Below are 23,431 nucleotides of genomic sequence, written 5' to 3'. Positions count from 1 at the left end.
CTTATCATTGGAGCACACGTGTCTTTATGGATAAATGTTTTCAGATTTTTTTTGGTAGATACCCAGGAGAGGGATTTCTGGGTCATATGGTAATTCTATTCGTAATTTTTTGAGGAACCTCATTGCAGCTTTGTTTACGGTGGCCAAGACATGGAAACAACCAAAATGTCCTTCGATAGATGAATGGATAAAGAAGTTGTGGTATATATATACAATAGAATACTATTTGGCGGTAAGGAAAGATGATATAGGAACATTTGTGACAACATGGATGAATCTTGAGAGTATAATACTAAGTGAAATAAGTCAGACAGAAAAAGCAGAGGACCATATGATTTCACTGATATGTGGTATATAAACCCCAAACAACAAAAGAACAAGACAAACAAATGAGAAACCAAAACTCATAGACATAGACACTAGTTTAGTGGTTACCAGAGAGTAAGGGGGGGGTGGGGGGTGGAAGATGAGGGTAAAGCGGATCAAATATATGGTGATGAAGGGAGAACTGATTCTGGGTGGTGAACACACAATGGGATTTATGGATGATGTGGTACAGAATTGTACACCTGAAATACATGTAATTTTACTAACAAATGTCACTCCAATAAATTAAAAAAATATCCTTATCAGATTTCCAAATAGTTAACTTTTAGAAACCTTATTAGGCTATGTATGCTCTGGCTATTCTTTGTTGGTGCTAAGGGTCTGAAAAGGCAGTTGCCCAATGGCCTGCACCAAACGTGAGTCTGCTACCTTATGCAGGCCTCTCAAAATTATTTACTTATCAACTGTCTCATTATATGTACTTCGGGGAGTTTCAGAAGAAATATATATTAATAAGAAATAGGATCTATCAATGCTGGATCTTAATCTATTTTTGGCCTGTCTTCAAAAGAGACTTATGAAATAACTTATGCTGAAAAGTGTCACTCAGTAATTAAAGACAAAGCATGCGTGTTTGTTGATGGCTTCTGACACTGGTGAGTTTGCATGATTTGAGAAAAAAAAATTAGTCTTCAAATTCTACAAATTTACTAAAGACTCATTTAGAAAGCTCTGTAAAGATTATTATAGGTATCAAAGTATTTCAATATTCGTGGATGGAAGCAACATTGAACTTAATAATAACTAAAGATCTATAGGTTTTTAATTTTCCAAAAAGGAACATTATTAAGCACTTAATTGTTTTTATGCCTTGGTAAGTAATTTTCAATAATTCTTATGAGTTTTTTTCATTATGGTTCTTAGAATGATGCTATATAGGGGTAAGTTATATCAGTCATTTTTATTTCATGGGAGAATAAAACAGATGAATTAATTATTAATCTTAAGCCAATTGTTTGGTACATAAATATACTGACACCTACTCTGTCTCCATTAGCATGCTAGGCACTCATGAGCTGTGGGGCAGACAGAATAAGACTGTCTTCCAGGACAGTCAATGGGGTTTCTAATCAGACATTTTTTCCCACCTCCCAAACAAAGGCAACTAGGCTACAACTTAAGATATTGTCTTCGGTGCCTGATGTTTTTTACAATTACTTAACACTTCCCAGTGTTTCTTGTGATACTGTAATAAACTTAAAGGAACTGATTAACACCTTTTAATCAAAAGCCTGGTGGAGACAACTGACCCTTGAGAAGAATAGGCCAGTGGCTCTTGCTACCCATTAATATCATTAAGTTTCCTGATAAGTAGTGCTAAGGCAAACCATCAGGAAGCTGTTGGCCAGTACTAAATTATTTTAGTTCCCAGAAAAAAGGCCTTCACAACCTTAGATCTTAGTATTAGGACTTAGGCCATTTGTCATAAGTCAATAGAAGAACGGGCCACATGAAGAATCATTTTGTGCCTTAAATGACAACAGCATCACCAAATGTACTACAATTAAATAAATTATCTATTGTGTTGTATAATGTCTCCTTAAGAATTATATATTACCTTTAAATGTAATGTTAAGAAAATATTTCTCCCAATGCATTCTGGAAGATTCATGTAATTAGGTTCATGTACTGAGAACTAAGAAACTTTTTAGCAATGGTTGTCAGGATGTTAACTGTTACACTGAACTCGCAATTGCAGTAACTAATCACAGCCTAGATTTTCAGTCAATTAACTTTTCTTCCATTCTTGACTTTTTGTCTTCCCTCCCTCTCTTCTCATACCCCTCCACTTAACAACTCCTAGTTGTCCTTCAAGTCTTAGTTCAAGTTGTCCCTGCTCTTAAGAATGTCCCCAGATTCCCTCACTGAGTTACGCTCCCCTTTCTCGGTATTGTTCTTTGCCTAATCCTCTAACACTGACCACTTGGTGACGTGACCCTTGGTTTTCTGACTTCTTTCCTCTATCTCACCTGTGTTGCTCATCTAATTCTGAATCTTCAGTGCCTCGCCACGAGTGCTTAGCAGATATTCAATCACTGAGGAAGTATAGCGGTATAATGCTACTGCGTATGAGAACGTGAGACTGTGGAACCTGGAGGTAAGTGAGGAGTTGGTTTAAGGCCACAGCAAGGATGTCTGGGAGATGGTCAAAAGCTGCAATGCTGGGCATTATCCTTTTCTTGCCATGTTCTGGAGTATCACCTTTGATCCACATAGGTCATATTTTGCACAATGTATTTAAAATATGAAATATGAATATTAGTATATATGTGCATGTTTTTGAAGAACAAGTGAGAAACCAAACCACTGCTTTATTTATACTTTCAAAATGTAATAATATTTGCAAGAATATTAGCAGTATAAAAATATGTGTAGTCAGATAATGTAATTAAATGTATATGCATATTTGTGATTAGGACAGGTGAAGTTTTATGGGTGAGTCAAAGAAAGCCTATGGAGGTAAACATGCTAAAGATTTATAAGATGTTCCACTGAATAAGTGAAATCGTTACTGTCCTCATTAAAACAATGATAGAAAATCTATACTTGCTTTTTACTAAAAGTGATCTTTTATTTATATGTAGTTTTATTTCAACTGCAGTATCACTGGAACAACTGTGAGAAAATATTTAAATCTCACAAATTCAAGCACCTTCTGTTTCCTAAATGTTCACATGGTGTATATATGTGCACAGAGAATGTTCACCAAATAAATTGTTTACTGACTAATGCAAGAAACTCAGTTTAAAAATAAAAATGATATAATTTTTTATGGAGTATGTCATTTCTAGAAACTCAAATAAAAAGGATTAAGATTCTTTCACTTCTCATTTAAAAGCATAACATTTTTGTTATATTTTACTTAAAATTTCTTGGCCCAGAAGACAAAAATTTATGGCTTTAGATGAACTATTTTAATGATGTTGACACAGAAGCAGCAAAACATTCTTTTCTGCCTGTGGTGTTGTTGTGACTGCCGTTTCAGGGGAGAAAAGAACACAATAAATCCTTGTACGGTAAGTCTTCCCACCTCTTCTTTTTAGTGTAAATCTTTTTAGAGGTAATACATATTTAGCAAGGAGACGGATGCCATAAAATTATGTGTGGAATGAAGTAATCATTTATAATACTTGCATGCATTTAATGACTTATTATTACAGAAAGAGTGATTTATATTTCATATACTGAGAAAATGTACTTGGTGTCTACTTAGGTTTAGCAATATTCCTAAAACTATGAAACCAATCAGTGTCTAAACATTTGCTATCAACTGTTTTAGCTCTGCTTTTCATAAATAGTATAATACAATCACAATAAATTAAAGGCAAGTCACTTGACTGTCTTGTTACATTAACTTGAAATTAGTGGCTGACAATGCTTAGCAAAAAGTGACAGGGCTTTGTCCATAGGTTTACATATCAATTTTTTCTGGAGAAAATAAGAATCATATCTTTATCAAAATATCCCAAATTTTCTTCCTAAGATAATGCCTCCCAATTTACTGAAAATTCAACTGTTTTGCTCCTAAATGAGATAGAAATAAGTAGCCACTGTAATTTTTGAGCCCATAAAGTTATTGGTTGGAAGGGAAGAAACGTTATTTTTCTTGAAAATTTCCTGAGGGGATACGCTGGAGTGGTGATGTTGTCTACGTGAGTGACAGAAACAGGATGCAGGTCTGGGGCTGTTTGACTCTATGGCTAAAGTTCTTTCCCTTCCATCACATTACCTCCTTTACATATATTTAACTTCTTTGTAGGAAAAAATAAGTCTCTCTGCCTTCCTACACTTCCCCTACCTCCCAACTCACATCTATGTTTTCTCTATATCAGGCGTGGTAGGCGTTATGAGTTGAATTTGTCTCTCTCTGTCCCGAAAATTTGTATGTTGAAGTCCTAACCCCCATACCTCCGAATGTGACCTTATTTATCAATAGGGTCTTGACACAGGTAGTCAAGCTAAAATGAGGTCAGAAGGGTGGGCCCTAATGTGATACGATTGGTATCCTTCTAAAAGGGGGGGGAAATTTGGACAGAGACACGCATAGAAGGAAGACAATATAAAGAGACAACTGAGAGAAAATGGTCACCTAGAAACCAAGAAGAGAAGTCTGGAGCAGATCCCGCCCTCACAGCCTCAGCAGATAGAACCAGCACTGTCCACACCTGATCTTAGACGTTGAGTCTCCAGAACTGTGAAACGATACATTTCTGTTCTTTAAGCCACACAATCTGTGGTACTATGTTATGGCGGCCCTAGCAAACTAATACAGTAGCCTTTGGACAGAAAAGTCCAAAAGTGTGTGGACATTCAATGAAGAAATAGTGTAAACAAAGGCAGGACTGGATTTGCATTTGGGAGAAACAATTGAGATTACAGCAGACTAGGAAGGAAAGGTTAAATGGGAGTCACAGTATGAGGGCCAGTATCACTCTATTCCGTATCCTCCATTCCCATATTCTGTATCCTTATATCCTCCACATTCAAGCTGTGGTGCATTGCTTTGTTCTTATTCATGGGGACTCATACAATTATTATAGGCTAGAAACAACTTCAGAGATCATTCCTTTCTATTATATAATGCTAGATGGGCTTTCAAAGAGTCTTTGTCTAAATCCTCTAAAATAAAAACTAGATCATATGGTTCCATTATCTAGTTGTCATTTGACAGCTAAGGAAATGGACTTTTTAATTGTCTTCCAATTGTTGTAATTCTAAAAGTCATTTCCCGTCAGCAGATATCAAGTTTTCTAGGAACTGAGACTACTGATTCAACTTTTTCTGTGCTTTCATTCACTCACTTTTGGTTATCAATCGTTGAGCACCTATCATGTGAAAGTTCCTAGGGATGCAAAAAAGTGATTTATGAGTTATAAATAAAGCACAGACATGGTACAGTGGAAACACAATGGAGAGAAAAATTACTGAGTGCCTGCTGTATAAAAGGGAAGTCCTAAAGGTTTCTCTATATGACCTAATTTAATCCTTTCATTAACTCTCTCACCCTGTGGATCGCTAGACATATTTTACTGATGAGAAACTGAGGGTGAAAGAAGTCAGTCATTCAAAGTAACAGAGACAATAGGTTATTGGGCCAGGATTTGAACCCAGAAATGCCTGTCTCCCAAACTATGCCTTGGCTATAGGACTATAATTCCTCTGCAGGTTCCTCTGCTTTAGAATATCTGTTAACAATTGATGTCATCAGAGACAGTACTTACATAACAAGAGGGCTATATATATAAATCTAAATGAAGACCCCTAATACCTGAAGCCCACAGTGTTTACTGCAAGTTGTAATCACACGTTTATCCGCTTAATGGATGTTTCACCGTCCTTTAAGCTCCTTGAGATCGGGATGAGGCTATTTTGGGTCACCATGGCACCTTAGCACCCAGGACACTATCTGCTTACATAGTACTCCGTTAATATTTGCTGAATGAATACACTAACAAATAATTTTTGAATCTAGTTTAAATTTTAATTAGGCTGATGTTGTTGAACCAGGACCCTGAAGGAACCCCCACATAAGAGGTCTTACAATGTCCCTGGCCTCGTCTCTCCCTGCCCCAGAACTTAACAACTGATCAACCGCTCCCTGCGGTTTGAGCTTGGAATGTCCCGTCCCAGGTCCGGAGTTTGGAATATCCTGTCCCAGTTCCCTGCTGTAGATAATTACCCTGAGACTTATGCTTGCGTACTGATCACAATCTCTATGGCCTAGCATTTTTCCAGGTTACAGTCATCACTGTTCCTGGAGTGGTGAGCACCTTAGAGAGCCACATCGCCTGAGGGAAGACTCCATGCAGAACTCTGGAACATCACGTGGCCTCTGGAGGAATGCCCAGATTTTCCCTTAAATATCCCATGCTGGCCTGAGAATGTGAAGGCAGTTTTTGGATGTGTTAACCTGCTGCCTTCTCAGACCACCAATGCCCTGATAATAAACTTTTATTCTATGTCCCAACTCCTGTGTCGGTCTATTGGCTGCATGGCACAGGCAGCATGAGCCCCGGACTCGTTTGGCCTCTGGTTTCATTATAAGCTAAATTGTTTCCCCCACAAAAATTCACTTTGAAGTCCTAACCTACAGTACCCCAGACAACGACCTTATTTGGAGATAGGACTTTTATAGAGATAATTAAGTTAAAATGAGGTCACTGCGTAGACCTAATCCAATGACTGATATCCTCATTTGTATACAAGGGAGACAACGTGAAGACACAGGGAGAAGGTGGCCATCTACATGCCTGGAACTGATCCTTCCCTCAGAGCCCTCAGAAGAACCAACTGCACTGACACCTTGGTCTCAGACTTCTAGGCTCCATCCAGCACCTTGAGAAAATAAGCCCCTGTTCTTTAAGCCACCCAAGCTGTAGTACTTTGTGACGGCAGGCCTAGCAACTAGTAAGTGGTATAGTGAAACAAATTATCTTTCATTAAAGAAGATATACAAAGATTTGCCCAATAAGCAATAAATAATACCGTGTTTCCCTGAAAATAAGACCTAGCCGGACAATCAGCTCTAATGAGTCCTTTGGAGCAAAAATTAATGTAAGACCCAGTATTATTTTACTATAAGGTCAGGTCTTATATTATATTATCTTATATAAGGTATAAGATAATATAAGATCTGGTCTTATTTTACTATAAGACCAGGTATAATATAATATAATATAATATAATATAATATAATATAATATAATATACCTGGTCTTATTTTACTATATTAATTTTTGCTCCAAAAGATGCATTAGAGCTGATGACCTGGCTAGGTCTTATTTTCAGGGAAACACAGTACTTAAAGTTTTACAGCTGTTCTAGGAGCAAGATCATCCATTCCAAGATAATAAAGCAACTTAATGCATCTAATACATTGCCCAGGCCACTGCACTGAGTTCCAAAAGAAGGTCTATACCATATATGCTGGAAGGAAAAGGAGGACTAATTATTAAATAATTCAGTTACTCCTTTGGAGAAGAAGAAATGACATAACAGGCTGTACAATTTTAGAAGGGAATATTGAATTTAAAATGTAGTAAATTCTCAGGAAGGCCTCAATTTTTCCTTTTCCAACCATAGTCTTTGGCATGCAGTCAGCAGAATAGTCAACAGGAATAATAAGTGAAGCTGGTTTGTACTTCGTCATTTTGTTGGATGCTAAGGGAAGAAAACCTAAGCAGTCTAAGTTCAATGCCAAAGTAGCGAATTTTGCCTTTAGCAGAATGCACAGCAGAGCTCCTAGCTAAACAGGGAGGCGGCAGAGCAGCAGCCCAACAAACCTATGGGCTTAATTGTGTTCAGGAGGTAGCTCCTTGGGTAAACCACACTGTCTCTCCCAGAGCTTCTTGTAATGTTTCTCGTCACTGGTGTAACCACAAAAAAGCAAATACCTTTTTCAAGGGTTTTACTAGGTATTGGGGTAGAGTCACTTCATGACAGTTTATCTTTCACGTGGCTGGGGCTGCAATCACAGAAAATGACGCTGCCTTCAGACCTAGACATCCGCAGATCTCAGTTTTATTTATTTGGTTTCTTCACATATGACAAGTAGGAAGGATTCTATTGTGATAAAATCAAGACTTTGGTATTTTCAAATGCCTTTTAAATTTGAAAAGTAAACATTCAGAAATGTGAAAATGATTTGGGCTTATATTATATTCTAAGTATGGGTTAACACACTGAGGTATATAAACACACTAATTGTAATTGTAAATTACCATGTTGTACAGGAAAACAGACATATGGCAGGTGTCTTCACTCACTGAGCTATACTACAGCTCTTTAACATTAATGGGCATCTTGTTAAAAAAAACACCCTAATTTTTAGCAGTGTCTTTCTAACTGATACGTCCCACTATTCCCTTATTTAGATAATTGCCTTTCTTTTACAGAAACTACAAATTCTGACTAAAAATGAAAAGGCCAGATTTATTATTCTGAAATAGTGCTTTACAATGAGAAATTACCATTTTAGAGACAAAAAAGACAAGAAGAAAACTCTATTTTTAGGAACCCTAGATTTCCTAGAGCCTTCTTTTAGAAATACTTCTTGCAGTTTTTTTGGATAATACATAACGCAAGTTTTTTGAAAAAAATCACTATATATATTTTATTTTTAGGTGTGCTCAAAAGCTACAGTGAATGCTGCTGCTGAGTGAAATCCAATGGAAAGGCAGGGATCTTTAATATGGGAAATGGCGCATTGAACCTTAGTAACAGTGTGTGACAAGTTTCAACTTGTTCGGTGCAGTCATTTAGGTATGAGCTACGGTTGAGAGCAGGTGTGTTTTAAAGTGTGCTGTAAATCATCCTCCATCTTGACAATGCTCCGTGTCACACATAGCTTCTAGTATGGCAAATTCCATCAAATAAAAACATTACGGTGTGTCCTCATCTACCTTATTAACTGGATCTGTCACCATGCAACTTCTGGCTCTTCCCCAAAGTCAAAATGAGGTAATCGTTTTGAATCGATTCAGAACATCAAGGCAGCAACAACAGCACAACTAAAGACACTCAGGAAAGAGGACTCAGAACTGCTTCGGAAAGTGGCAAGAATGATAGGATAAGTGTGTTTGAAGTGAGGGGGAGTGTTTTGAGGTGGATGAATGACAATTTGTCTTTTACTGTAATACATTTTTAAAATTTAAACATTTACTGTATTTTTTGATCACACTTTGTGTGTATCATATACTTTTTTCTTAAAAAAATGATATCATAAAGGTTAATAAAATATTTTGCCTCATTCAACAATCTATTCTGAACTTTGTCAAAAACTACTGTTCTATAATACAAGTTTTACTATGTATGGTATTCTTCCTTTAGGTCATTTCTAACTTTTTGTTGTTAAAATAAAAATGCTGTGATGACCACCTTTATCACTAAGTTTTTGACACACAATTATTTTCTTATAGAAAGTCTTACAATTGAAATAATGGGCAACAAAGAAACACATTTTGAAAACTTCCCATATGAATTACCTAATAGCCATTCATGAATGTTGAATCAATTCACATTCCCATGAATGGAATAGCCAAATACTTGTTCCTGTTATTTTGTCCATCACTACCACCACCAACATTATTTAAATTATTGTAGTTTCATACCATCTGATAGGACAAGGCTACTCTAACTCTTTATCTTCAAAATTTCTTTATTTCTCTAAGTTGTACTCTTTCGGTTTAGAATCACTTTGTCAAGTAACACTTCCACATTCCTCTAGGATTTTATTGGGATGGCATTGTTGTTTTCACCTTAAAAACACTGTTCTACATAGATGATACAATTTTGCACTCTAAAAAAAAAAAATTCATCATGAATAGATTCTGCCAAGGAAACCAATACGTAGTGTTTAGTAAGCAGGATTATTTCTAGATGAAAGCCAAAAACAAAAGTGGATATTCTGAAAAATAAATCCCCATGACACAGTTTTAGTATAATAAACAAAGATGTACAGTACATACATTTAAAAAAATATGAAATTATAGAAAACAGATGCTAATTTATGAGCAAGACAGTGTTTTGGAATAAGGGAGGATATTCTCTCACCTCAAGTCTTCTTAGACAATAGACAGGAAAACTCCCAGGAAAAGGAGAATTGTTCTTTATGAGAGGAATCTAATTAAAGTCCCAAGTACAAGAACAAGAAAGGCATTCATTAATACAGTATTTGGTTTGAATTTGAAAGATGTATATAAGAAGTGATTCAGAGCCTTTACATTATACTGAGCTTGAGATATCCAGAAATTGTAGATTCCAAGAACACTAGGAATGACCTACCAGGCAGGTACCATGCCAAAGGGAAACTCTTGAAACTAAGGTGGCCAAAGAGAACATGTTTATTGAATTCTGAAATTGCAGATCTACAGAGAGTCATGGTCCCCTTCGAAAATGTGATGAAGGCTATCCTCCACATCTTTAATTGTACATACTATTCTACTTATACTCTAAAGGAGTTCAGTGTCTTCAGGTTAAGAATACCTGTCCTATCTAAAAGAGAGAGAAGATAAAGGAAATATTTGATAAACATTTTCAGAATGATGGTGAGGATCCTACAGACAAGTGGTTGGAATTTATGTTTTTCACTGAGGTAAGGGGCAATGTGGCAAATATGAGTGCTTTAGACTGTTAATACCTCTATTAACTACCCCAATAAAGCTGTTCTCACCAAAGGTACCGGCGACACTGCTGGAAGTGACATGATACATCTTACTTTATTTCTCATGTTACTTGATCTCTGTATATTGGACTCTGTTAACCACTGACACCATACTCAGTTTTGTCCTAACTTTAAGGGTGGTTCCTTCCCAGTTTTAAGGGATTTTATTAAGGTTTATACCTATCAACTTAAATCTTTGGAAAATCTGAAATCCTTTAAATATCAAGGTTTCCCCCAAAGTCTAGCCTTTTCTCTTTTTACAGGCAAGTCAGGAGTACCAGTGATGGAAAAATCTCATTTTAAATTATGTGAAGGCTGATTCGTGACACACATCAGTCCTCGCTTGAGCAGCGGTGCACCAGCTGTGTGAAGGACACAGCTATGCAGGTGTTGAGGCAAAGCCTGGGAGCTGTTCCCCGAGATTGAGAGCCCATTACCATTTCTCCAAATCTGCAGGGGCTGCAGAATTTAGGGAGAAGCCTGGGTCAGAGCCTCCTTACAGCTGTTAGGAGTTGATTGTTCATAGCACAATCACAATCGTTCATCCTGGCATTAAACACTGCCTGACCCTCTGCAGAAACATCTTTCTTTCGGGGATTCCCAGAAAGGCTGTCTAGGAAAAGAAAAGAATGGGGTTGGTGCTGTGTGACTTTTAGTGGGATAGTCTAAGAGTAAGTGATTAGTCACTTATTAAATCTAAGGCCATGCAATTAAAGTTTGGCTCCATTTTCACTAACTTATGTGTATCATCATAAGTGCTCTACCTTCAGACACTGACAAGAAGAAAAAACACGCATTGAAAGAAACCAGAAGAAACTAAAAAAAAGCAATCAATAAAAATAAAATCTAAATTAATTAAGAAAAGTAAAACAGTGGTAAATAGGACAAAAATTGAAAAGCTTGTTCTTTGAAAATAATAGCTATAGATAAATTCTTTGTAAGAGTGATTAAAGAAAAAAAAGTAGAGAAAGAAAAAATGAACATGATAAGCAAGCAAGAAGAACACATAAACTCAGACACAACATATAGTGACAGAATTATAAAACAATAAATATTACATGTAGGTGTATAGCAGCAGAGGACTCAATGATCTTTGCTTAGTATATGATGACCAAAACTGACCAATGTAGAAGCAGAAAACTGGAAAAGAGCAACTTCATAGAAGAGATTGGAAAATCGACTTAAGATGTACCATTGTAAAAGCCACTAGGAAATGTTGAAATCAACTATCACAAATACCCTCCAGAATGCATATCTGAAGCTCAAAAGAAAGTAAGGGAAATTCTCAGGGAATAAACCAAATGGAGCTAAAAGCCAGAGAAGTAGGCTGGAGCTTGGGCTGCTCTACCGCTGTGCAGTTTGCCAATCTCAGCAACAAAGGGGTTTGAAACGCAATGCTTGTGGCAGGACAGGAGATCAGCCCAATGACTGGGGCAGGGCTGCATAAGGTGGAAAGCTGAACTGAGACCCTCACTTAAGCTGGGGCACTCTAAATGAAAAGGTGATTTAGAAAAAAATAAATGCATCTTTCCAGAAGGGGAGAGCGAGAAACCTGTGTTTCAGCAAGAGCTTTGGGTAGGCTCTGTGTATTCTTCCTATTCCATCCTCAAATCTTCCCCTGGAGGTAACTATTATCTTGGACATTGTGTTTGTGTTTACACCAAGTTTTGCTTGTTTTTGATGAATGTACCTAGTATAGTGAAAGGCTTCTGTGACTCACTTTTTCACTCAATGTCGTGTTTATAAGAAAAAAATTAAACCTTATGTTTACTGATAACCCCAAGGAATAAGAGACAAAATGAATTTCAATTAATAAAAAAAGAGAAACAAAGAATCCGAAACCATCTATGTATTGTATTGTACTTTAAAACCAATCAATGTTAGGTGAAAACAAAAGGAAAAACACAAAGTAGCAATCAACTTCAACTTCCCTCCCTACATTTTTCCTACATAACTCCCACCCATTCCCTACATATTCTTAACTTCTTTAGACAATAAGTGGAGACTTTAATGCTAACAGCCCTGAAATGAACCCCTGGGACTCTTTCCCCCAGCTTGGCCGGCCTCAGTTGGAAAGCCTGGGGAGGCCCACAGTGGTGGAGGGGGCGGAGAGGAGGGTTCCTCCCTCTGGGAAAGGGGCTGCGGAGTACAAGGGTGTAAAGTAGGGTCCCCCATAGTTGGGGGGACTAAAACGGAGCCCGGATGCTAGCGGAAAGCACATTGGTTCCCCTGGGAAAGGAGGCCTGGCAACCCCCACCTCCTCAGGTGGGAAGAAATCATTGGCTGGAAGACTGCCCATCTTGCTCCGGTTATAGAACCAAACTTGGACCAAGTCCTTCTGCAGCTGGAGCTGCCCAGCGATGAAGCTGATTTGCTGGGGTGTGGGCTTCGGGCACTGCAGGAAGAGTTTCTCCAGGCTGTTTCCAATGCGTCTCTCCCTGCTTGCCCGTCTCCGCTTCCGAGCCTGTTGCAGGATCATCTCCATTCTGCACAAGCCCAGAAGGTTCTTGGTGTCCACTTCCTCTAGCCACATTTTCAGCAGTGGTCGCAGCTTCCACATGTTGGCGAGACTGAGCTGCTGGGCCTCAAAGCGGCAGATGGTCGTCTGGCTAAGTACCTTCCCAGAAAGGGCACCCACAGCGAACCCCACGTCGGCCTGCGAGTATCCAAGGCTCATCCTCCTCTGTCTGAGCTCCTTGGCCAGCTGCTCCGTCTCTCTCTCCATGGCCGAGACGTCCTCCGGCGGCGGGGACTTTGGGGTGCAGCGCAGGATAATGTAGGGCCAGTGGAAGGCGCTCTCCGAGGGGCTCTGGAACCAGGCCCCAGCCTTGCCAGCTCCCATCCGGGGCCCGCAGGGTACCATCCCGCTCAGGAATTCGTAGGGCGGGGGCCCCAAGGGCACCCCCCACATCTCAGGGCCCGGGCAGACCCCCGGCTGGACCCCAGGCCGCACTATCAGGCTGCCGGTGGCAGCCCGAGCGCTCAGCCAGATCGGAGAGTCAGCCTGCACCGGCACTGGCGCTAAGGACCCGCTCCCACCACTAACCGGCAGCGGGTACAAGTTTGAGGGCCTGAGTCCGGCCATGGGGTAAAAACGTACCCACGGCAGGGAGTCTGGTAGGAACTGATGGCTCTCGAGACTTCAGAACAGCCACCAGCCTCGCCCTCGAGCCCCGCCATCCAGTGGGCGGAGGTGGCACTGCAGGCCAAACAGGTCAAGGGCATGTGCTGTGGTGGGGAATCTGGTAGACCCCAGGGTTAAGGGAGAACGTCCCCTATCCTGAACTTTGCTTTCAGGTCTGTAGGAGTTTTGCACCTACAAACTGTCCCTTAGTCACTGCCTCTATCCTATTCCTGAAGGGAACCTAAGGTATTTCATTTACAGCTCTTTAGAACTCTGGTATCTAATCCCTTTCCTCCACACAATCTGAAGGACCACTTTTGGTTTCACAAATGTTAAACATCTACATGCCAGGTATTGCTGGGACTACCCCTCAATTCAGTAACGGTCACTGCTATCTTTGTGGTCACAGGTACTGCCAACAGTCTCTCCCTTGCAAATCTTCAGTCTCTGTTCCCTAAGAAACCTAAGCATTCCTCCCTGAATTTCTACTTAACATCAGTTTGCTGTCAGATTCTACTCACCACCCCCACACTTTGACAGATTCCACTCTCTCACTGGGACCAAGTGTCTTGACTAATTCCACATATCCCCCACCAGCCCTTCAAATCCTTTGCTACTCATCCTACTTGAGTTTCCTGGTCCAGAGTTTCCACATATAATAGAGACCTATGTGTTTCATCTTTCTCCCACTGGAGGCAGGTTTCTGGACTGGACTGACCTGCTGTTCCCCACAGAGGATTCTCCCTGTAATACCTGACTCACCAGCATCAATCTCCCCTATTCCTGCCTCCTCTCCCATTAGAGATCCAAGGATCTTAGAATATTCTTCCCCTCATCATGTCCCCAACTCAGGTATCCAGCCCTAGGTCCTGGGTGGAGAAATCTAAGGAGGGAGGGGGAGAGAAGATCTGATGTCGGGTTCAAAGCTTCCAAGCAGGAGTTTTGGGAAACAGAAGAAGACTGTGATCGCGGCTGGACAATCCCAGGGGCTACCCCTTCACTCTACTACTCAGTCATGATGTGGTTCTGCCCCACCCACGTCTTCTGAAGGTGGTCTTCTTGAAGTCATTGGTGACCTACCAACCGTCAAAGCTGATTGCCTTTTAAAAATCCTCCTCCTATTAAACTTCTCTGTAGTATGTGACAATATGGACTACTCATCTTGCTCCTACTCCTTTTTTTAATTTTCATGAAATGCTGTTAACAGCCAAATCTGTACTTCTGTTCTAATTCCCAGTGTTGTATTTCGCACTTCCCTAAATCACATTCCTTGTCTGCACTCGTACACCTTCCTTTCCTCCAGGGCTCCCTGAGCTGGCTGAGGGCATCACCACCCACTCAGTCACCTAACCTTAAATCTAGGATCTGTTCTCAACCTTTCTCATACTCCATAAGGCATCAGATAGTCCACAGTGGCTCCCCTCAGATATCTGAACTGTACCATCTCCTCTCTAGCTTCATCTTACTGTTCTAATTTAGACCACATCACTTCTCACTTGCGCTATCATAATAACCTTAAAACTGGCTTCTTCTGCTTCTCCTTTCAAGTTTACCATTCATACTGCTGCTAGAGGTAATGTTCCAAAAACCAAACGAAACCTAACCAAAAATGTAACCATGTCATTTTCTTCTTATTTATTCCCCCCCCCCCAAATCTAGCCCCTCTTCCCCCAATCGACAATGTGGACATAGAAACTCCTGAGTATGGAGCACACATGGCTTTTCACCATTTGGCACCTCTCTGTGCTCCAATTCTCTCTCCGTCTCATCCACCGCACACCCAACTCCCTGTGCCCCACCATACCCCACCCATGCTCAGTGAGAGTATCTCACTTTGCTCTAAAGATGCCATGCTTTTTGGGATGTTCATGCCTTTACTCATGCTCTTCCCTCTGTCTAAAATGGTTTCCCCCTGCTTCTTGGTCTCATTCTCTCATGTCATTCAGGATTCTGCTCAAATGTCACGTCATGAGAGAGGCCTTCCCTGACCACCCTATCTAAAACAGCACCTCTTATCGCTCTCTGTTCCCTTTGTTAACCTTTATTTTCTGGCACTGGCAGTACTACCACTTACCATCATTTTTTTGTCTATACGTTTATTGTATGTTTCTTTGCTGCCAAGAGAGCAGTGACTTTGGCGGGTTCACTGCTGTGTCTGCAGTGCCTACATCTGTGTTTGGCTCCCAGACGGGGCTTAGTGAGCATTTCCTGAGTAAATGAAGCATGACGTGTTTCCAGTCCCCTTTAAGACAGAGTTTAGAGGTCATCTTATGGTAAAGTCTTCCCCCAGGCAGATTTAGTTACTGCTTTTGTGGTACTCCCCTTGTACTTGATATATGTTTTAGTATAACGTTTATCAGCAATTATTCATTTTATGTCTCTATCTTTCCAACTACAGTGTGAGGTACTTAAGGGCAGGCATTTAGGTGTTATAAAGCCTGGAACATAATAGAAACCTGACTGATACATTGTTCAATAAACGTTTGCTGAACGAGTGAATGAATTCTCACCTTTACAATTCTGAGAGTAAAGCACATTTAGTTCCAGTTTAACAATGAGAAATTTGACCCTCCATCCTCTCTCTCCAAACTTTCTCTCCTATAGTAGAATAAAGCCCTTAAACATCCAGTACTGGATGGGGGTAGTAGCACCAAGAGACTAAATTCAACTATACTATACTACAGGTCACTAGGTTGTAGATATGGCCTTAAAGCGATGGTAGAGGGAAAAAGGATTGGGAAATTGGCTTCCATCTGCAAAGATGGTGTAGAGCAAGATCCTTGTCTGTCAGCTTCACTGCTAATCCTCAGGACCTAGAACTGTATCTGGCACAGAGGCGGAGGCCAATATTTGTTTAATGTTAAATAAATGAATCTCTGCATTAAAGGTGAAAAGACTTCCATATTTGCTTTGAGTTAGATTTCAAGATGACAGTCTATGAAAAATAGTTTACAATAGGCAAAATTTAACTTAATAATTTTGCTGACATCTATTCTTTCCCGGTATACCTACATGCTAGTTTTTCGAACAGACAAAGCAACCAGTATGAATGGAATAAAGGTAGATCATAAAAAAGAATAAAAGAGAGCAATGATATAAATTAAGGCCCACGTATTGAAACTAACCCATTTGCAAAAGAGAACCAGAGAGAAAAGGTTCATCAGTTGGTTAAAACCAATAGTTAAACAGAAATGTTTTTAGCGAATTGGAAAAAAGTAAGTTCACATGAATTTGAGGAAAGCTTATTATATTAACTGAGTTAAAACATAGTAGCTAAAAACATTTACTAATTTAAAAAGTAAGTCTATATTAACTTGAAGGGTTTAAAAATTAACTTCGGTGACCTCAATTAAGGTTTTCTCTATACTCGGTCAGGTCTCATCTGCCAAGGGGCCTATCTCTGGGTTTATGCATATATGATGTCACAAATAAAAGCCCACGTTCTTGACATCTTCCAAGTCTTGACATCTCCTTAAAAGTATATTTAATGGGCTATGGAAATGGGGTGATCAGGGAAAAAAGGCAGGAGCATATTTGGTTGGAACAGAAAGAGTTCAGAGGGAGGCAGGTGATGAGGATACCCAAGACAGCCAGTCGTATTGGGGCTGGGGCGCTTGAAAGGCTAATCCATCACCTTCAACAAATACAGAGACCTCTTAGTAAGTGATTAGATTACAATGTAAGAAGCAGTCCAGTCTTATCCATAGGGAATTACAAAGTAAGGATAAGAAACACATGGTCAGAGGCCCCCTGTGTTTATAATCTAAATGGGGAAAAAAGAAACTGTCAGGAGAGCAGGAAGGCCCCGCTTGGACAAAGAGAAGTTAACAGTTTTCTATTATTAGGGTCTTTGGAATTGTGAGAAGTTAATGTTTAAGTAGAAACGCACAAAGTATCAGGATTCGTAGTGTTAGGCTCTCCTTAAGCATTCACTATTCTAAAATGGCAAAACCAATTGCCGAGATCCATTAATGGTGAAGAAGCAGGGAACAGTGGAAGCAAAGTTAATAATAAACATCCTTGTAGGGCTTGGTTCAAGTCTCATCTTTCTGGAAAGCTTTGCCCATACACACAGGACCACAGCAATCTCCCTCCCATCTGGATTTACTGCCTTCCCACTGAGATACGTGGGCTGCCCTACATAGTTAGCTGGCGTTTCCCGTCTTAGCTTTCTATACCTAGGACATATGGAACCTCCCAGATGGACACTATAGATACAGATTATTTACGAGTATGTGCCAAACAATGTGCTGATGCCCAAGATATCCTAAGTGCTCTTAGTATAGTAAGTGCATAGAACACCTGGATGTGAGGGCACTCTGACTTGGCTTACTTCACTATGTTACGCAATTATCTCATTGGCTGGGAAGGTGATCCTGTTTCCTCATTTCTCCAAATGCATCTCTCCCAGAGCTGCTCATGCCCCAGACAGGGGACTGGGCTTTGTTTAAGAATATCTGATAAATTTCATTTCTCTAGTAGAATCTCCAAGCAACACACACACACACACACACACACACACAAAGCCTGACTTTTTGAATGTGATTAACTCAACAGAGCAGACCAGAATTTCTAAGAATGGTGTTAAGGTCAGAGAGAGTACAGCAGACTAGATGGTGCTAAGTTTATATAGTTTGCCCCACCTGTAGGGGTCCCAGGTATGGAGGTGTGATGGCATTGTCACCAGAAGGACAGCTGTAGATCCCTAAGAACCATATTAGTCAAGGAGCAAAGCAAAAAGCAAGGTGGGAGACAAGATTCAGAACCCATCAGTGGGAGGTCCCTTTCTGTGTGTAAGAAGCAAAGTCAGGAATTCAGTCCAATGGTGCTCGCTAAGTACAGTAAGGAAATATGTGTCCCATCCCCTAGTAAGAGCGGTAACACCACACATTACGAGCATTCCGTTCACTAAAATTGCCTCAAAATACACTGAAGTAATTAAACTGTCAATCCTTTGTGTGGATTTTTAAGTAGAAAACTGTATAAGACAAAGTGAGACATCAAAGATAAGTTATGCATTTAAGAAAAATTGATACCTGAAGGTAAACTACACACAATAGGAACATTAAAGTTGCAATAACATAGCAACAGAGTTAATCAAACCAGTACAGTCACTAAATAGAACCATTTATTACTCTGTGAGATAAATTCTCAAGACAGATAACAATAGCTCTTTTCTGCATAGGTGATAACAGAGGACAAGAATAAGGGTGAAAGGACTGCTATTTGTGAATACCAGTAATACGAGATGCTGCTACTCTTTTAAAATATGTAGAGAAAAACTAGAAAGTAGTACTGTTGTCAATGTAGAATTTCTTTGATTTTCTTAATTTCAGATTAAGATTATGAGGACTTTTTTTGTTATTTGTTTTTGTTGTTCTTTTAAAAAATGACGCTACTGTGATAGAATTGCTGCTTTGAAATAAAAACTCATGACACAAATATAACACAACCACATAGAGACTACAAAGAGTATACAGAGAAAAGTCCTTCCATTTTATTTTGTAGATCTGCGGTATTCATGAGCAATGGACTCCCTGTGCTATAAAATAATATTAAGTATAAAAACCCTACAGGACCCTACAGAAGCCTTAACGAAATTGAAATATCTGGATAAGGTAGGAAGAGCAGTTGAGCCGAGCAGGGCCGAGTTGAAATGCCCTATGGTGATGAGTTAGGTAGATTCATAGGCAGTCACAGATCAAGTTTAAAATGTTCTTGTTATGCAAGCAGGATTTAGACAAACTTTTTAGCTGAGTGTGCCCTTGTTACAGAAGAAAAGCTTAAAGGATGTTCTTGTACTGATTATTCCAGTTAGGGTGCAGTCACCATATTGTACATCCAAATTTGTACTCTCACACTGTAGAGCAGGAAATACACAACTTGTTTAATAAACAAATTTCCATTATACCGCACAGTAAAATACACTTAACAGAACTGACAGTTTACGACAAATGAAACCAGTAATTCAGGATATAGCATGGGCTCAGAGAAGTAAATGAGAAATAGAATAGAATTTCTGTTTACAGGAGATAATTCTCAGGTGCTATGAGAATTATTTTTTTGTTAGGGAGATTCCAAATTAATTGATTTTGGTGTCATTACCATCATAAGTTTGGGGCCTCTGTGAATTTGCCTGGAATCTCTTTAAAAAACTCTGAACTGAAGCAAGCCAAACACACACTCGTATCTTTTTTTGGAAAATGAACACATATTAAGTAACATGAAATGCAGTAATGACCATGGAAAATTCAAGAGGCAGTACCGACTTAAAAAGATAAGTTCCAATACAGTAACTTTATCTAAACATGTGGATTAAAAAAACTCCTTTTAACATCTTAAACCTGACAAAGCCTTTGGCTTTCGACAATGTGAGGTAATAAGTCAACTTATAAAACTGAATCCTCTTTCAAATTCACCTCACTATGATTCTGAAGGTCTTAAAGAGATCCAAGCAGGCTATCAGCCTCTCTTTTGAGCAAGACTCACACCTAAATCCACATCTATTTGTCTAGAGTGCACTGTAGCTCCTACTAGCCTGCTATTCATTCTATGTGTGTGCAGATAACATTAGACAGATGAAGGTTTCATCTTCTGAGAGCCTCAGAATTCTAGGAAGCAGTCATATCAAACCAGTTGTGAACAGAAAACTGAGAGCAAGATTTCAGGTATTATTTATTTAACGTTAATTTTACTCACTATTTTGAAAAATATTCAACTATATATTCACATGGTTCAAGAAGTACAAAAGAGTATACAGTGAAAGTGCAATTTATTTTTAATTTTTATTTCATTGCTTATCATGGCATTATTGGCGAGTGTTAACTTGGTCAGTTTCCAGCTAGAATTTGACTTTTGCTTACATAGACTTTCTTGTAATAATTTAAATTCAAGAAAGATATCTGTCTTTTATGATTGACAGAAGTGTAGATGAAATGTAAGAAAGAAACCAATGAATTTAAAGAAGTTTCTCATAAGGATATATTCTAGGGCAGGTGTCATTTTGAAAGGAAGACAATGTATGAAAAAACTGATAGGTGTTTAGGGACAATAGGGAAGAATAGAGCATAGCAGTAAGAAGAATGAAAGGAAAAGAGTCAGTGTGGAATTTAAGTAGATTTAGGAGAATGAAGAAATAAGGTAGTATACTGAAGAATAGAAAAATTGAGGAGTTACTGTACTCTGGGAGGCCCCTAGAGTAACCCTATGACATGACATGACTAGAATCAGTACTTAGATAATGCAGAAAACATAAAGATAGAAACACGAGAGAAATGACAAAGTTTTTCTCAAATATCGAAAAGCAACAAACAATTTCTCTAATACTAAATACAGTACTTGACAGGTTGGATAAGATGACTACCGTGCATTTGTTTCGATACTGTGGGGCTATAAAAATGACCATCCAAGCTGAAACCCTGCAAAGTGAAAATAATCATCAATGGGAAAAACTATGGTTGTTCTGTGACCTTAAATTTTTGTTGTTGCTCTTAAAACATTAAAAATCCTGTTACCGTCAGTGAAAAATGGATAGGAAAATAAAAAAGAGTAATAAAACTAATTGTATTAAGCACACTACAATTTTTTAATTTTTCAATTATATTTAAATTCAATATTATTTTATGCTAGTTTCAGCATAGTGGTTAGACATTTATATATTAATAATTTACAAAGTGATCCCTTAAATTAGTCTAGTAGCCACCTTACATTACACATAGTTACTATAACATTATTGACTATATTTTCTATGCTGTATTTTACATCCCCATGACCATTTTGTAACTACCAGTTTGTACTTTTTAATGCCTTCACCTTTTTCACCCAGACCCCCAACCACCTTCTCATCTGGCAACCATTAGTTTGTTCTCTGTATCTATGAGTCTGTTACAAATACCGGGTGCTCTCACTTGTATTTGGAATCTAAAGAATAAAATGAACGAAGAAACAAAATAGCACACTGAAATTTAAAATATTAGAAGCACTGAGAATTAAGATGATTTATTTCTTTGTAAAAAACTTAGTAACAGTAGTTTGAACAGCGATTGCCTTCTTGTCGTATTACTAATGACATGGTTGAAGCCAATCTTTTCTATAGCTTGGCAATTTGTTATACTCATAAGTTTGAATCAGCTTTCAACATTTTATCCTTTGCACTTTCAATGTCATGAAATAACTGAGTTCATCTGATGTGAAGTGCTTTTGTTTTTGTTTTGTTTTTGCTAATGTCACTTCCTCTGGGACATCTTCATCTTTTTCGTCACAGACACTTGCCAATTTCACATCCAGCATTTCTTTTCTTTGTTGTACTTTCATCCTTGTTGGCCAACTCTCCCTCTGATCATCCATTTTTGTAAAATTGAAGATAGTGCTATCCGTGCGTGAACTGAGTATCAGATATGCAGTGAGAAGTCAGTGACATGACAGATTTTGAAAAAAAGTGGTATGACTGCCACTGATCATAATGCGCATGTTATTTACATAGGAATTTGTACGTAATGTCATTATTCACAGTTAATTTATTGCAGTCACTGAAATTTAAACCTTGTTTTTGGGGAACTGGAGTTATTTAACTAAACTATGGTAACTAAACTTTGTCTATACTGGAACCATGCAAGACCAGGACCACTTGTATTTATTGAATGCTAACTACTATATGCCATGTACTGTTTGAACAGTCCTATATGGATTATTTCACTTAATTCTGGCCATAGCCCAGTGAGATGGTTCTAGTATTATCTGCATTTTATAGACAGTGTGATTGTGGATCTTCATCTGGCCATCGTATAGAACTAATTCTCTACGTATGTGGGAGAATACAAATTTCCCACCGTCATGACAAATCCAAAGGCCTTCTTTGTAAATGCTGACTTGGTACCATTAAAGAGACTGAAATGAAAAGCAACATATTCATGTGGAACATATATGTAGAGTAAAAAGTCAAGGACTCCTCATGGTATGGAAGGAATGTGGATACTGTCAGAGATGCACTAAATCTTAGACAGCAGTGGGGTGCCATTTAATAAACGAGGGTATTACTGAACTAAGAGTTATTCTTGGGTCCTGAAGGAGTTTACAAGTCCTTATGCTTCCTACTCACCCTACTTATTTCAACGATCACCCTCTGATTAGGAACAAAGAGAACCTTTGCAATAAACAGAAGAATGTTTTCTAGGAGTCCATGAGCTCCTTGAGGGGCAAAAGTCATGTCTAGCAATCTTTAGATGCTTAGACTCTAGACTAATGCCTAGTACATACTGATTGTTCAATAAATCTTTGGACTTAAGGAATAAATATTTACAGTTAGCTTCTTGCCTCAAGAGAACTAAGGATAACTTAAGTTTGGGATAAGACATGGAATTAGGCTCTAATTTTAGGTGAAACAAACTCATTTAATTAATTGGTAAAAGTAATTAAATTTGGATTTTCTAAAATTAAGCTTTGCAGCCTGTCAATTTTATATGCTTGATATTGTTTCCAAAGACAAGCAAATAGAAATAATTCTGAGATAGAACTATCCTATGATCCAGTAATTCCACTCCTAGGCATCTACCCGGAGAAATCCAAAACTCCAATTCAAAAATCTGTATGCACTCCTATGTTTATTGCAGCACTTTATACAATAGCCAAGATATGGAAACAACCGAAATGCCCATCGGTTGATGACTGGATTAAGAAGCTGTGGTACATTTATACAATGGAGTATTACGCAGCCATAAAGAAAAAAGAAATCTTATCATTTGCAACAACATGGATGGATC

The 23,431-nt window shown here is 38.7% G+C and overlaps 2 protein-coding genes across 5 annotated transcripts in view; both read right to left on the bottom strand.

Moving 5' to 3' along the window:
- The window catches only part of ARB2A (ARB2 cotranscriptional regulator A), a 388,747-nt gene that overhangs the window by 92,889 nt on the left and 272,427 nt on the right, over window positions 1-23,431 (bottom strand). The gene's annotated exons all lie outside the window — the stretch shown is intronic.
- Window positions 12,615-13,634, bottom strand: POU5F2 (POU domain class 5, transcription factor 2; the record flags this gene model as incomplete). Its single annotated transcript, XM_081054488.1, has 1 exon — window positions 12,615-13,634. One exon carries the CDS (start codon window positions 13,632-13,634, stop codon window positions 12,615-12,617), a length of 1,020 nt encoding a protein of 339 aa, XP_080910614.1.

The sequence above is a fragment of the Rhinolophus hipposideros genome (assembly GCF_964194185.1).
Source record: "Rhinolophus hipposideros genome assembly, chromosome: 7".
NCBI classification, from domain to species: domain Eukaryota; kingdom Metazoa; phylum Chordata; class Mammalia; order Chiroptera; family Rhinolophidae; genus Rhinolophus; species Rhinolophus hipposideros.
This window is presented reverse-complemented; position numbering and strand designations above follow the sequence as displayed.